Raw genomic sequence first — 16,192 nt, 5'->3', positions numbered from 1 at the left:
ATAATCCGCAATAAATAAATATAAATAATACTCATATCAATAATGAATTCCAATTAAAATAATATAATTTAATTTTGTTCGTTTTATTAAAAAAAAAAAAAAAAAGTTAAAAAGGTATTTTTCACTCAGTAGTTAGCTTTGGAAGATTGTCAGTGAAAGAAATACAATCGCCAAAAGATAAGCATTTCATTATTTCTAGTCGCCATTTTGAAAAATCACTTTAAAATGCGACTGTTTCACTCTGGATAAATACTTTATACTACGGGGCTTATCTTTAGTTAATCTTTAACAACTAAATATTTTCGTTTACTAGCTAAACCCACATGATTTTTAGAATATGACATCTTCGTTCTGTGGGCTCTACAGACAAATTTATCTTTAGTTAACCTTTGACAACTAAATATTTTCGTTTACTAGCCAAATAGAAAAGTTATTAGCCAAACCCACATGATTTTTAGAATATGACATCTTTGTTCTGTGACGAGTATATACATCATAAAGATTTTTCTGTGTATTTTTAAATAAGTGTAATTCTAAATATACGACAAATTTTATGTTGATACTTGAACGTATAAACATTCGAATTTCTACAGATGTTTCTTTTAAACAGCCTTTGTTAAAAAAAATGTAGAGGCCTGGACAACTATAAAGATGAGGATAATAATCCGCAATAAATAAATGAATAAATAATACTCATCTAAATAATGAATTCTAATTAATTAAATAGCCTTTCTTTCGGTTGTCGTTCAATTAGTGAGGCACCCATTTATCAAGTTTTAAAAAAAAAAGACACTGAGTCTGAACTACAAATCGCCAAAAGATAAGCGTTTCATTATTTCTAGTCCCCATTTTGAAAAATCACTTTAAAATGCGACTGTTTCACTCTGGATAAATACTTTATACTACGGGACTTATCTTTAGTTAATCTTTGACAACTAAATATTTTCGTTTACTAGCTAAACCCACATGATTTTTAGAATATGACATCTTCGTTCTGTGGCGATCATGTACATCATAAAGATTTTTCTATGTTTGTTTTTAAATAAATGTAATTCTAAATATACAACAAATTTTATGTTGATACTTCGTTAAAAACAAAAAAAAAGAATATCGTTCTATTAAACTTTTATTGTTTAAATAATTTAACTTTCTTCGTTTTATATTAAAAAAAAAAATATTTTTCACTCAGTAGTGAGCTTCGGAAGATTGTCAGTGAAAGAAATACAATCGCGAAAAGATAAGCGTTTCATCTCAATAATGAATTCCAATTAAAATAATAAATATTTTACTTGTTTGCAATTTATAATTTAAAAATATATTTTAGAGTCGAACTCCATCCTCAGTATTTTGATTGTTTCTTCTTTTTTTTTTTTGTAATTTTGTTAATATCTACTATTATATAAAAGTCACGTTTATTGTTTGGGGCATTTCGAAGCCTAATGCTTCTCATCAGAGGAGTAGAGAAGATGCTAGGTAACATCTACTATTATATAAAAGTCACGTTTGCGTGTGCATGCGAGTTCCTTCCTGCAAAATTCACACAAAAGTAATAAATATAGATGGTACAGTGATTTACAATTGGTAAGGCTTGTAAGAAGAACATTAGATAAGTGGAAAATGATTGACCGAGATTCAAACTTTGTAAGCAAGGTTCAGAAACGGATTCAGAAAATGGAATGTTAAAATTCCGCAATAAAGATTTTTCTGTATATTTTTTAATACATCTAAAACTAAGCTCCTCCCTTTTCATCACCATCGCTCTGATCCCCATCTGGCCCCAATTGAAATGAATGGTTCTCGTCTAGGAGAAGCTCCATGTTTTGACAAGCTTCTACGACTGACCTTTACTCCTAATCTGAAATGGAACACAGACATCAAATCTGTTGCCAAGATTGCTGGAAAAATGATTGGATCACTCTATCACTCCAGTAGTTGTCTCACTGCCGATGCAATCCTCTATCTGTATAAGTAGGCAGGTACATCCTAAAACGGAGTATTGTTGCAATATCTGGGCAGAAGCTGTTGGACACACCTTTTTTTGTCTTGATAACAAGTGTAATTCTAAATATATGACAATAGAGAGATGAAACTAATAGATCATGAATGTATAAGTTCGGTCATCATCCCCTCTGATTCGTTTGGATTGAAAAAAAAATAGGTGGCATTACTTTTGGAATGCCCCTTGAAGTGCGGGTATCTTTGCTAGTACAGAGCTCTACGGACAAATTTATCTCTAGTTGACCTTTGACAACTAAATATTTTCGTTTACTAGCCAAATAACAAAGTTACTAGCCAAACCCACATGATTTTTAGAATATGACATTTTCGTTCTGTGACGAGTATGCACGTCATAAAGATTTTTCTGTATATTTTTAAATAAGTGTAATTCTAAATATACAACAAATTTTATGTTGATACTTGAACGTATAAACATTCTCATTTCTTCAGATGTTTTTTTTAAACAGCCTTTGTTAAAAAAAATGTAGAGTCCTGGACAACTATATAAAGATGAGGATAATAATCCGCAATAAATAAATGAATAAATAATACTCATCTAAATAATGAATAGCCTTTCTTTCGGTTGTCGTTCAATTAGTGAGGCACCCATTTATCAAGTTTTAAAAAAAAGAAGACACTGAGTCTGAACTACAAATCGCCAAAAGATAAGCATTTCATTATTTCTAGTCCCCAGACAAACTTATCTTTAGTCAACCTTTGATAACTAACTATTTTCGTTTACTAGCTAAACCCACATGATTTTTAGAATATGACAGCTTCGTTCTGTGACGATTATGTACATCATAAAGATTTAACAAATTTTCTAGCCAAACAGAAAAGTTACTAACCAAACCTACATGATTTTTAGAATATGACATCTTAGTTCTGTGACGATTATGTACATCATAAAGATTTTTCCATGTTTATGCTTTTTAAATAAGTGTAATTCTAAATATACAACAAATTTTATGTTGATACTTGAACGTATAAACATTCTCATTTCTTCAGATATTTTTTAAAACCAGCCTTTTTTTATTGTTCTATTAAACTTTTTATTTGATTGAGATTGTCGGACTGACTTCCTCATCTTGGTTGTTATTGTCACAACGTTTCGGACGTTTTGCCCTCCGGCCTTCGTCAGGTGTTTTGTATCGAACTGGGGAACCGTTTGTTAGGAGTCTCGAACCCAACCCTTTATTATTATTACGGGGGTACCGTGTTCGGACTCCAGCTAGGCTTTGGGACATAGTTGCTGATTACACCGTAATAGTTGATAGAGACGTTGAATCTCTATGGTTCCAACGGATATTGTCTGAATATAGCTATTTCAATCCTAGCCAAAGCGTGCCAGAGGTTTACTTGGCCAAAAACGTGGTGAGACGACAACAACTACAGGTGGCAATGATTGCTGAGAATGCAGTTAGGAGATTCAAAGTTCCTGTCCGTCACTGTCTGTGTTTTTGAGATGAGGTGTTTTCATTAATTGAGATTGTCGGACTGACTTCCTCATCTTGGTTGTTATTGTCACAACGTTTCGGACGTTTTGCCCTCCGGCCTTCGTCAGGTGTTTTGTATCAAACTGGGGAACCGTTTGTTAGGAGTCTCGAACCCAACCCTTTATTATTATTACGGGGGTACCGTGTTCGGACTCCAGCTAGGCTTTGGGACATAGTTGCTGATTACACCGTAATAGTTGATAGAGACGTTGAATCTCTATGGTTCCAACGGATATTGTCTGAATATAGCTATTTCAATCCTAGCCAAAGCGTGCCAGAGGTTTACTTGGCCAAAAACGTGGTGAGACGACAACAACTACAGGTGGCAATGATTGCTGAGAATGCAGTTAGGAGATTCAAAGTTCCTGTCCGTCACTGTCTGTGTTTTTGAGATGAGGTGTTTTCATTAATTGAGATTGTCGGACTGACTTCCTCATCTTGGTTGTTATTGTCACAACGTTTCGGACGTTTTGCCCTCCGGCCTTCGTCAGGTGTTTTGTATCGAACTGGGGAACCGTTTGTTAGGAGTCTCGAACCCAACCCTTTATTATTATTACGGGGGTACCGTGTTCGGACTCCAGCTAGGCTTTGGGACATAGTTGCTGATTCTAAATATACAACAAATTTTATGTTAATACTTGAACGTATAAACATTCTAATTCCTTCAGATATTTTTTTAATATTTTTAAAACAGCCTTCGTTAAAAAAAAAAAAGAATATCGTTCTATTAAACTTTTATTTTTTAAATTAAACACTTCATAAAATCTCCTCACTAACGTGATGTACTTGCAATAACCCTTATCCCTGAGTGGCTTCCGGGCCTTGATAAGTGGTGATCACTGTGTAAAAAAAAAAAAAAAAAAAAAAAAAAATAATTTAACTTTGTTCGTTTTATTTAAAAAAAAAAAATTTGAAAAGATATTTTTCACTCAGTAGTGAGCTTCGGAAGATTGTCAGTGAAAGAAATACAATCGCGAAAAGATAAGCGTTTCATCTCAATAATATTATATAAAAGTCACGTTTGCGTGTGTATGCGAGTTCCTTCCTGCAAAATTCACACAAAAGTAATAAATATAGATGGTACAGTGATTTACACAAAGAGCGTCTCTTAATATGCTAATGGCAGTTTGTATATCACGCCCCAATATGCTCAACCCAAGATAGGGAGCATTATATATATATATATATATATTTAAAGATCTAGTACTTTATGGCAAATAGTAGGTGTTCAATCCATAATACAGTAAATAATATTACAAAAGTTTCAACTCAAATGTCTTATATATTAGTGTTGGGACGATTAATCGGAACCCAGAATCCGAAAAATTTGTATCAATTTTCCGATGCCAAAACGATTCTTTTAATTGTCTTTTTATTTGATTTTGTTTAAAGCAAAATCTTCCATTGCTGTTAATAATGATAAAATAATAAATATTTATTGATTTGAAAATACCAGTAAAGCTAAAATGGATAGATCATCCCCCACAAGTATATTTTTATGTCTTGGAAAATATTTGCACATTAAACATGCATGTTTTTATGGTAATTAGAAAAAAAAATAGAGAGATTTATAAAGAATCGGAATCAGTAATTGTATCGGAATCTAGAGAAATATTGGAATTATCCCATCACTAAAATATATAATATTAAAAAAGTTCAGCTTAGCATGGTACTTTAGGTTTCAAGCTGCAAGCAAGAATAACATTAGATAAGTGGAAAATAATTCAAATTTTGTAAGGAAGGTTCAGAAATAGATTCAGAAAATCTAATGTTAGAATTCCGCATTGTTAAATTGTCATATAAAATAGTTTAGATATGTTAATCTTATTTTTATTTCGAACTATTAGTCTCATCTTTATTAGTTGTTGTTTTATTTTTATCTTTTTTATTGGTTCACAACGTTTCGGCCAACTTCCTCTGGCCTTCGTCAGGTGGTAACCGCGACGGATAGGAACTTTGAATCTCCTAACTGCATTCTCAGCCATCACTGCCATCCGTAGTTGTTGTCGTCTCACCACATTTTTGACCAATTACCTCTGGCACGCTTTGGGTGGGATTGAAACCCTTCGGGGCCCGTGGCGCAGTTGATAGAGACGTTGAATCTCTACGGTTCCAGATGAGCATTGTCTGAAGATAGTAAATATGTATATACATGGTACCCACAAAGTCTGGCTGCATGATCTACACGGCGCCCGCAAAGTCTGGCTGCATGATCTACACGGCGCCCACAAAATCTGGCTGCATGATCTACACGGCGCCCACAAAATCTGGCTGCATGATCTACACGGCGCCCACAAAGTCTGGCTGCATAATCTACATGGTGCCCACAAAGTCTGGCTACATAAAAACAAAACTTTACTTACTGTTTAATTTTTTCTTTTTCTTTTATATATAATATAATATTTAATAACCTTTAGCTGTTATCTCTAATTGAGCAATAGACTTCTGGGTGGTTGAATGCGGACCCCTAACAATGGTCAAAATCAATCTGTAAAAATATCCTTCTTAATAACAATTTTACTTTTTTTTTTTTACTTACCACAAAGGAATAAGATGAATCCGAAAGCTAAGGAACCCATTGCTCCAATGTAACCATAATGAAATCCGTACTGTTGTTGAAAATAGGAGACGACCCCAAGTCCGATAATGGCTCCAATATTAAGGCACATATAAAAGTAATTGAAGAAGGTTCGCACTTTTAGAGGGTTCGTATCCCGCAACTAAAATGTGAAAAAAACAAAACAAAATATATCTTAGTATGGAATTAATAATCCAACATAATGAATAGAAAAAAAGAGAAAGAAAAAAGAAAAAGGAAAAAGGAGAAAGAAAAAAGAAAAAGGAGAAAGAAAAAAGGAAAAAGGAGAAAGAAAAAAGGAAAAAGGAGAAAGAAAAAAGGAAAAGAAAAAAGGAAAAGGAAAAAGGAGAAAGAAAAAAGGAAAAAGGAGAAAGAAAAAAAGAGAAAGGAGAAAGAAAAAAGGAGAAAGGAGAAAGAAAAAAGGAAAAAGGAGAAAGAAAAAAGGAAAAAGGAGAAAGAAAAAAGGAGAAAGAAAAAAGGAGAAAGGAGAAAGAAAAAAGGAGAAAGAAAAAAGAAAAAAGGAGAAAGGAGAAAGAAAAAAGGAGAAAGAAAAAAGGAAAAGAAAAAAGGAGAAAGAAAAAAGGAGAAAGAAAAAAGGAGAAAGAAAAAAGGAGAAAGAAAAAAGGAGAAAGAAAAAAGGAGAAAGAAAAAAGGAGAAAGAAAAAGAAAAAAGGAAAAAGGAGAAAGAAAAAAGGAGAAAGAAAAAAGAAAAAAGGAGAAAGAAAAAAGGAGAAAGAAAAAAGGAGAAAGAAAAAAGGAGAAAGAAAAAGGAAAAAGAAAAAAGGAAAAAGGAGAAAGAAAAAAGGAAAAAGGAGAAAGAAAAAAGGAAAAAGGAGAAAGAAAAAAGGAAAAAGGAGAAAGAAAAAAGAAAAAAGGAGAAAGAAAAAAGGAGAAAGAAAAAAGGAGAAAGAAAAAAGGAGAAAGAAAAAAGGAGAAAGAAAAAAGGAGAAAGAAAAAAGGAGAAAGAAAAAAGGAGAAAGAAAAAAGGAGAAAGAAAAAAGGAGAAAGAAAAAAGGAGAAAGAAAAAAGGAGAAAGAAAAAAGGAGAAAGAAAAAAGGAAAAAGGAGAAAGAAAAAAGAAAAAAGGAAAAAGGAGAAAGAAAAAAGGAGAAAGAAAAAAGAAAAAAGGAAAAAGAAAAAAGGAGAAAGAAAAAAGAAAAAAGGAAAAAGAAAAAAGGAGAAAGAAAAAAGGAGAAAGAAAAAAGGAGAAAGAAAAAAGGAGAAAGAAAAAAGGAGAAAGAAAAAAGGAGAAAGAAAAAAGAAAAAAGGAAAAAGGAGAAAGAAAAAAGGAGAAAGAAAAAAGAAAAAAGGAGAAAGAAAAAAGGAGAAAAAAAAAGGAGAAAGAAAAAAGGAGAAAGAAAAAAGGAGAAAGAAAAAAGGAGAAAGAAAAAAGGAGAAAGAAAAAGGAAAAAGAAAAAAGGAAAAAGGAGAAAGAAAAAAGGAGAAAGAAAAAAGGAGAAAGAAAAAAGGAGAAAGAAAAAAGGAGAAAGAAAAAAGGAGAAAGAAAAAAGGAGAAAGAAAAAAGGAGAAAGAAAAAAGGAGAAAGAAAAAAGGAAAAGGAAAAAGGAAAAAGAAAAAAGGAAAAGGAAAAAGGAGAAAGAAAAAAGGAAAAAGGAGAAAGAAAAAAGGAAAAAGGAGAAAGAAAAAAGGAAAAAGGAGAAAGAAGGAAAAGGAAAAAGGAGAAAGAAAAAAGGAAAAAGGAGAAAGAAAAAAGGAAAAAGGAGAAAGAAAAAAGGAAAAGAAAAAAGGAAAAGGAAAAAGGAGAAAGAAAAAAGGAAAAGGAAAAAGGAGAAAAAAGGAAAAGAAAAAAGGAAAAGGAAAAAGGAGAAAGAAAAAAGGAAAAGGAAAAAGGAGAAAGAAAAAAGAAAAAGGAAAAAGGAGTAAGAAAAAAGAAAAAGGAAAAAGGAGAAAGAAAAAAGGAAAAAGGAAAAGAAAAAAGGAAAAGGAAAAAGGAGAAAGAAAAAAGGAAAAAGGAGAAAGAAAAAAGGAAAAAGGAGAAAGAAAAAAGGAAAAGAAAAAAGGAAAAGGAAAAAGGAGAAAGAAAAAAGGAAAAAGGAGAAAGAAAAAAGGAAAAGGAGAAAGAAAAAAGGAAAAGGAAAAAGGAGAAAGAAAAAAGGAAAAGGAAAAAGGAGAAAGAAAAAAGGAAAAAGAAAAAAAGGGGAAAGAAAAAAAGATGTACAATGTTTTTTCTACAATTAAAATTTCTACAATTGAAGGGAGATAATCCCATGTCGATCTTTATTAAGTTTGCCCCCATCCCTGTCAACTAATTTTTTCACAAATACAAAACAATAACCATAAAATAGAGACTAACTCACAGAATAAGAAAATATCTACGGAACAGTAACATTTCTCTTTCCTTTTCAAACAACAATCAAGATGCCTGAAGACGGTCAAAGGCCAAACCGACCGAAACATTGCACAAATAACACTCAAGACGAGTCCAATCAATACAAGTACTTTATAAATATATATATATATATATATGTTTTTGTTGAGAAATTAATATCCTTTCACAAATAATAATCTACATAATTTTCAGAAAGTAATAATAAAAATATTATTGGTATGAACGACCATTTTGTGTCAGATATTTTTTAGCGACTCCTACGGTGCTTAGAAGCTCGGATACAATCACGAAAATTATACTGTATGGATTCGTTATGGAATAAAGTTTTCATTAAAAAGAAAAAAAAAAAATCATTTAATTTGATCAAGTAGTTATCTTTTTTTTTTCTTTTTTTTTACAGAGGAAAATCAAACGTTAATGAGATTGATCATGTTGCGTTCATCTTGCGTATTCCTCAGATGAGAAGTGGGGCGACAGGGAAGATAACTCCAATCAAAATTTGACAAGATTATTTTGAAATATTGGGCAGAAAAAAAAAATACATAGATTAATATTTTAGGTATTTTTTTTCAATTATTTTTACAGAGTTTCTGTGTCCTTTTTTAATCACTTTTTCGTTTAAAGGCATCCCCCCACCCCGTCCTCGGCCGTGAAATAGGCAAGATGGCCACGATATGATCGATCTCGTTAAAATTTGATTTTTCTGGGTGAAAAATTTTTTTAAAAAACACGATCAAATTAAGTGATTTTTCTTTTTTGTATGTTGTTTTTTTTTTTTTTCCATAGGCATCACCACATTATCAACGCCAAAAGGCCACTCAAGGATAAGGGTTAAAGAGCGTACAGTAGAAATTGGACAATATAGTAATCATTAGTAATGAAAATTTGGTAAATTTGATAACTTATATGGAACGGCTCATCAAGAACTTATTTACGTTAGACTTGAACACAACCATAATGTAGTCAGCCAGAAAGCAGGAAAACGGAAGACAATTCCACAGGCGTGCAGTTCTAAGAAAGAAGCTTTGTTCATGGAATCTACGTTTAGGTTTAGGCACAGATAAAGAGTGGGGGGAATTATTGATAGTGTTTTCAGCTAGATGAGTGTTTCTTGTGAAAGTTAGTCGAGGGGGGACCATAGATTGAAGCTCAGTCAAACACTTTCCATGAAAATAACGATACATCAGAGACAAACTCGCAACATCTCTTCTGTGAGATAGAGGTTGCAAGGAAGAGAAAAGGACATCTCCTACGAGGCTACAAAGTCTATTTTGAACTCTATCAAGGCAGGATAAGCCCTTTCTAGTAGCTCCTGCCCAGATGTGGCAACAGTATTCCATCCTTGGACGTACCTGGCTCTTATATAGATAGAGAATTGCATCAGCAGTGAGATATCTACCAGATCGATAGAGAGATCCCACCATTTTTCCAGCGGCCTTGGCAACAGATTTGATGTACGTGTTCCATTTAAGATCAGGAGTAATGATCAAGCCCAGAAGCTTGTCAAAACTTGAGGCCTCCTGAAGACGAGAGCCATTCAATTCAATTGATGCCAGATGTGGATCAGAATGTTGATGATGTAAAGAGAGAAGCTTGGTTTTAGATGCATTAAAAGTAACCAGCCACTCCTTTCCCCATTGTACTACGTGCTCAAGATCAGAGGAGAGAGAATTGTAAACTTTATTCCATAATGAGTATGTATAATTTAATTTTTTTTCAATATTTTTATTTTTTAATGTGTTGGTTAAACTGTACAAGTACCGAAATTATTCTATTTTTTTTTTTTAAATAAAAAAGTTATATTGTACCTACTCGTTATGGAATGAAGTTTTCATGCAAAAAGAAAAATCAATTAATTGGATCATGTTTTTTTTTTTAATTTTTTTTTGCAGAGGAGGTTGTTAATGACATTGATCATGTCGCGTTCATTTTGCGTATTTCTAAGACAAGAAGTGGGGGGCCACGGGAGATAACTCCGATCACTGTTTAAAGTTTGTCAAAATTTGACAAGATTATTTTGAAACATTGGGCAGAAAAAAAAAAATACCTAGATTCTATTTTTTTTTTTTCAACTATTTTATTTTTAATCTTTTTCATTTGTTAATCACTTTTTCGTTTAAAATAGTTGAAAAAAAAAATATCTAGATAAATATTTTTTTTTCAACTATTTTATTTTTAATCTCTTTTTCATTTGTTAATCACTTTTTCGTTTAAAATAGTTGAAAAAAAATACCTAGATTCTATTTTTTTTTTTTCAACTATTTTATTTTTAATCTCTTTTTCATTTGTTAATCACTTTTTCGTTTAAAATAGTTGAAAAAAAAATACCTAGATAAATATTTTTTTTTTCAACTTTTTTATTTTTAATCTCTTTTTCATTTGTTAATCACTTTTTCGTTTAAAATAGTTGAAAAAAAAATACCTAGATTCTATTTTTTTTTCAACTATTTTATTTTTAATCTCTTTTTCATTTGTTAATCACTTTTTCGTTTAAAATAGTTGAAAAAAAAATACCTAGATTCTATTTTTTTTTTCAACTATTTTATTTTTAATCTCTTTTTCATTTGTTAATCACTTTGTCGTTTAAAATAGTTGAAAAAAAAAATACCTAGATAAATATTTTTTTTTCAACTTTTTTATTTTTAATCTCTTTTTCATTTGTTAATCACTTTTTCGTTTAAAATAGTTGAAAAAAAATACAAAGATAAATATTTTTTTTTCAACTTTTTTATTTTTAATCTCTTTTTCATTTGTTAATCACTTTTTCGTTTAAAATAGTTGAAAAAAAAATACCTAGATAAATATTTTTTTTCAACTATTTTATTTTTAATCTCTTTTTCATTTGTTAATCACTTTTTCGTTTAAAATAGTTGAAAAAAAAATACCTAGATAAATATTTTTTTTCAACTATTTTATTTTTAATCTCTTTTTCATTTGTTAATCACTTTGTCGTTTAAAATAGTTGAAAAAAAAGATACCTAGATAAAGATTTTTTTTTTCAACTATTTTATTTTTAATCTCTTTTTCATTTGTTAATCACTTTTTCGTTTAAAATAGTTGAAAAAAAAAATACCTAGATAAATATTTTTTTTCAACTATTTTATTTTTAATCTCTTTTTCATTTGTTAATCACTTTTTCGTTTAAAATAGTTGAAAAAAAAATACCTAGATAAATATTTTTTTTTCAACTATTTTATTTTGTGTCCTTTTTAATCTCTTTTTCATTTGTTAATCACTTTTTTCGTTTAAAGCCCCTCCCCCTCGTCTGCAAAATAGGCAAGATGACTGCGATACGATCGATCTCCTTAAAATTTTATTTTCCTGAGTAAAAAAAAAAAAAAAAAGAAAATACCTAGATAAATATTCTATTTTTTTTTTCAACTATTTTATTTTTAATCTCTTTTTCATTTGTTAATCACTTTTTTTCGTTTAAAGTCCCTCCCCTTTCGTCTGCAAAATAGGCAAGATGACTGCGATACGATCGATCTCGTTAAAATTTGATTTTCCTGGGTAAAAAAAAAAAAAAAAAAAAAAAAAACTACTTGATCAAATTAAGTGATATTTTTTTTTTTTAATGAAAACTTTATTCTATAACGATTACGTACAATATAAATTTTTCAATATTTTCATTTTTTTTTTAATTTGTTGATTAAACTGTACGAGTACCAAATAATCTCATGACTTATACATTATTTTTAATTTAAACTTATTCCGACAGAAATTGACATAATAGATAAGTATAAATATTCCATATCAGATAAAAAACGAATTACCTCCCTTACATTTGATAAGATACCAGTTCAAAGGTAATTATCTATTAATAAGTTAGGTCATAAATCCATACCAGTCTACACTGGCTAACAGAATTTTGGAATATGATGTAAAAATCTCATGCAAAAATAAATTCAGGGGAAAAAAAAAAATGATTTAAAAAAAAAAAAAAAAAAAAAAAAAAATCGTTTTGAAAATAATTTTTTTTGGTACTTCTGCATTACACGGACGGTACCATTTTTTATGCGTATTTCACTAAACTGTCGCCAGGTGGCACTTCTTGGTCAAAGAACAGGGGATGCATTCCATTCAAACTGTATATTATTTTAAAAATAAAAACTATAATATATATATATATATATATATATATATACATAAACACACACACACACATTATATATATAGTCATCCACATACAGTACTGTTTCATACCTCATCAGTGCGGCTAGACCCGACTGTCTCTACGACAGTCAAGACTCCTAACCACTACGCTATCGGCGGCTGCTGTGTGAGTCATGAATTTAATGATGTTATGACATCATCTGAACTACCTATGCTCGATTTGTAAGTACAATTGTCTGTCTGTGTGTGCACATTTCCCTACCAAACTACTCTATAAATTTTCAGTCTACAAACTCGAGATTTGATGTAAGGGGTATTGAAATTTGGGAAAATCTTTTTAATGAGTTTTTAGCCAGAAATTTGGCTGTCAAGGGGTCAAAGTTCAACGATTTGGCCTTTGAAAACTCTACCAAACTCCTCCACCAATTTTGGATGTTACTTGAACATGGATCAAACTTTTTAATTTGATTCGAGCCCAAAACAATAAATGTTAAGGGGTCAAATCAATCAGTCAATAACAATCGACGTAATGGCCACCCCTGCACTAGACACTGTTATAAATATACACGCACATATTAACATTATGAGACGATCACTACCTTATGTTAAACGAGTTTCAAGACACGTACATATATACAACGTTATACATATATATATATGCAGAAAATACTTGAGTTGGATGTCCATAACTGGGAAGCCCAAGTGAAAGATCGATCACTATGGGGGAAAACCATCAAAGAAAGTTGTAAGATTTTTGAAGAGCAGTGTGTAGAGCTTGCTATCTTAAAACACATTTTAAGAAAGCAGGACAAAAATTTAATGTCAGAGAAATTGCAACACATATGCACATAAAATTATGAATGGTACATAGGGCGCAAGCAAAGCCGGGATGACCTGCTAGTATGGAAAATACTATCACTCCGGGTCAGTGTGAACCTGGGAGCAATGGCAATTAAAGGGTGGCTCCACACTTCTCAAAGCCCGCAAGCTGGGACCTCACCACTGGATATAGTTTAAGGTCATATCCAGGACCATGAGCGGCCCTGTCGGTGGGGCATTAGAATACACCGACTGTCCCCCTGCAGAGGGTAAAAGTTCCTCAGTGGGGGTCCTGGATATGACCTTAAACTATATCCAGTGGTGAGGCCCCAGCTTGTGGGCTTTGGGGAGTGTGAAGCCATCCTTTAATTACCATTGCTCCCAGGTCTACTCTGACCTGGAGTGGTAGTACCTGTTAGGGTCCCAACTATGGGTTAAATAGAAACCGACGTGAAAACAACAAATATATTCTATTAAAAAAACTTTTCTTCAAAATCTTTGGATTCGGCATTAAATAACTCGGAAAGGGTTGATATGCCGTAAAACAAAAACAACCAACCAGGACCATGAAAAATATTGGCAGAAAAATGTATGCACATATGTAGCCAATAATGTTTCACAGAGTAAATGGGTGTACATAACTGGGAAGCTCAAGCGAAAGATCAGTAACTATGGAGGATTGTTTTTGTTTTACGGCATATCAGGTTATTTAATACCGAATCTAGTTATTTTGAGGAACGATTTTTAATGGAGTATATTTTTTTTTTTAAGTCAGATTCTATTTAACCCATAGTTTGGACCCTAACAGGTACTACCACTCTGGGTCAGAGTGGACCTGGGAGCAATGGCAATTAAAGGGTGGCTACACACTCCCAAAGCCTGTAAGGTGGGGCCTCACCATCGGATATAGTTTTAGGTCATATTCAGGACCCACTATGGAGGAAAACCATCAGAAAAAGTTGTCAGATTTTTGAAGAGGAGCGTGTAGAGTTTGCTGTCTTAAAACGCGTTTTAAGAAGGCAGGACAAGCTTCTGGGTTTGACCTTTACTCCTGACCTGAAATGGAACACGTACATCAAGTCTGTTGCCAAGGTCGCTGGAAAGATGGTGGGATCCTTCTACCGCTCGAGAAGATATCTCACTACTGATGCAATTCTCTATCTATATAAAAGCCAAGTACGTCCAAGGATGGAATACTGTTGCCATATCTGGGCAGGAGCTGCTAAAAACAGCCTATCCTGCCTTGACAGAGTACAAAATAGACTTCGTGGCTTAGTGGGGGATGCCCTTTTCTCTACCCTGCAACCTCTCTCCCACAGAAGAGACGTTGCGAGCCTGTCCTTGTTTTATCGTTATTTCCATGGCAGATGCTCGTCTGAACTCCAATCTCTGGTCCCCCCTCACCAATCTTTCACGAAAAACACCCGTCTAGCTTAATCCACTGTGAATAATTTCCCCCACTCTATATCTGTGCCTAAATCAAAACGCGGATTCCATGAACAAAGCTTCTTTCTTAGAACTGCACGCCTGTGGAACTCTGTTCCGTCTGCCTGCTTCCCTCCGGACTACAACTTGGATGTCTTCAAGTCCAATGTTAACAAATTCCTAATGAACCGCCCCCTTAAGTAAACACTTCAGCAAATGTCCTCACTAACTTAATGTACTTGCAATAACCCTTATCCCTGAGTGGCTTCCGGGCCTTGATAAGTGGTGATCACTGTGTAAAAAAAAAAAAAAAAAAAAAATCATATAATAGCATATGTATTTGTATATTGTGGCAGCAAGTCATTATTCAAGCACGTCTGATTGAACACTAGAGAAGAGAGAACTTGAATGCCTACTAGACACTGTCCTCGAGTGTCTAAGGTCTCTCTGTACAGGGGTTTGTCAGAACAACCTGGTATAAGGATACTTTTTTCCATAGAAGTTGGTTTGTTGTTTTTGTTTTACGGCATATCAACCCTTTCCGGGTTATTTAATGCCAAATCCAAAGATTTTGAAGAAAAATTTTTTTAATAGAATATATTTGTTGCTTTCACGTCGGTTTCTATTTAACCCATAGTTGGGACCCTAACAGGTACTACCACTCCGGGTCAGAGTGGACCTGGGAGCAATGGTAATTAAAGGGTGGCTCCACACTCCCCAAAGCCCACAAGCTGGGGCCTCACCACTGGATATAGTTTAAGGTCATATCCAGGACCCCCATTGAGGGACTTTTACCCTCTGCAGGGGGGTGGAGTCGGTGTATTCTAATGCCCCACCGACAGGGCCGCGATCACCTTTACAAGAAAGAAAGTATTTACACCACATTTGTGAACATTCATGTTGGACTAAATCTGGATTGAAAAGTCACCTACGCAGACACGGACGCAATAACACTTAACTGAAGAGATGGCAAATTTATGTCAAGAAGTAGCTATCTTTATATATACAGAATATTTTAGTTTTCACCATGCTGTGTTTCCTTCAACACGGTTACGGTCTTTGGCGTAGTTTTAAGCGAGGGCCACATCATGCCACCTCACATCTTCGTGATTGACGTAATGGGCACCCCAGGAATAAGCATATTGGCACTTTTCAGCAATCTACGTAACCTGCCCATAACATGCTGACAATAACACTGTCCGTATTCGGCATAAGTACCTTAATCTTCTTATAGATAAAAACAAAAACGGCATTTATAGAAGAAAAAAAAAGGAAAAAAGAAAAGCCGCTTAGTGAAAAAAAAAAAAAATTCATTGTATTATACAACTTGCGAGTCGACAATCTGCGCTTTATAAAACCTAAGCCCGTTAAAAAAAAAAAAAGGAACAAATGTTAGTGATATTGATTGAACACA

At 32.8% G+C, this 16,192-nt stretch overlaps 1 protein-coding gene across 1 annotated transcript in view; it reads right to left on the bottom strand.

The window, feature by feature from the left end:
- The window catches only part of LOC145271113 (solute carrier family 15 member 4-like), an 83,884-nt gene that overhangs the window by 40,237 nt on the left and 27,455 nt on the right, over positions 1-16,192 (bottom strand). The window contains exon 2 of the mRNA XM_080126654.1: positions 6,034-6,214. Coding sequence (XP_079982780.1) covers positions 6,034-6,214 — 181 coding nt within the window. The remainder of the gene's footprint in view (positions 1-6,033; positions 6,215-16,192) is intronic.

The sequence above is a fragment of the Euprymna scolopes genome, chromosome 46 (genome assembly GCF_053919585.1).
Source record: "Euprymna scolopes isolate OS-2025 chromosome 46, ASM5391958v1, whole genome shotgun sequence".
NCBI classification, from domain to species: Eukaryota; Metazoa; Mollusca; class Cephalopoda; order Sepiida; family Sepiolidae; genus Euprymna; species Euprymna scolopes.
Note: the sequence above shows the minus strand (reverse complement) of the source record. Positions and strands in the feature narration are given on the sequence as shown.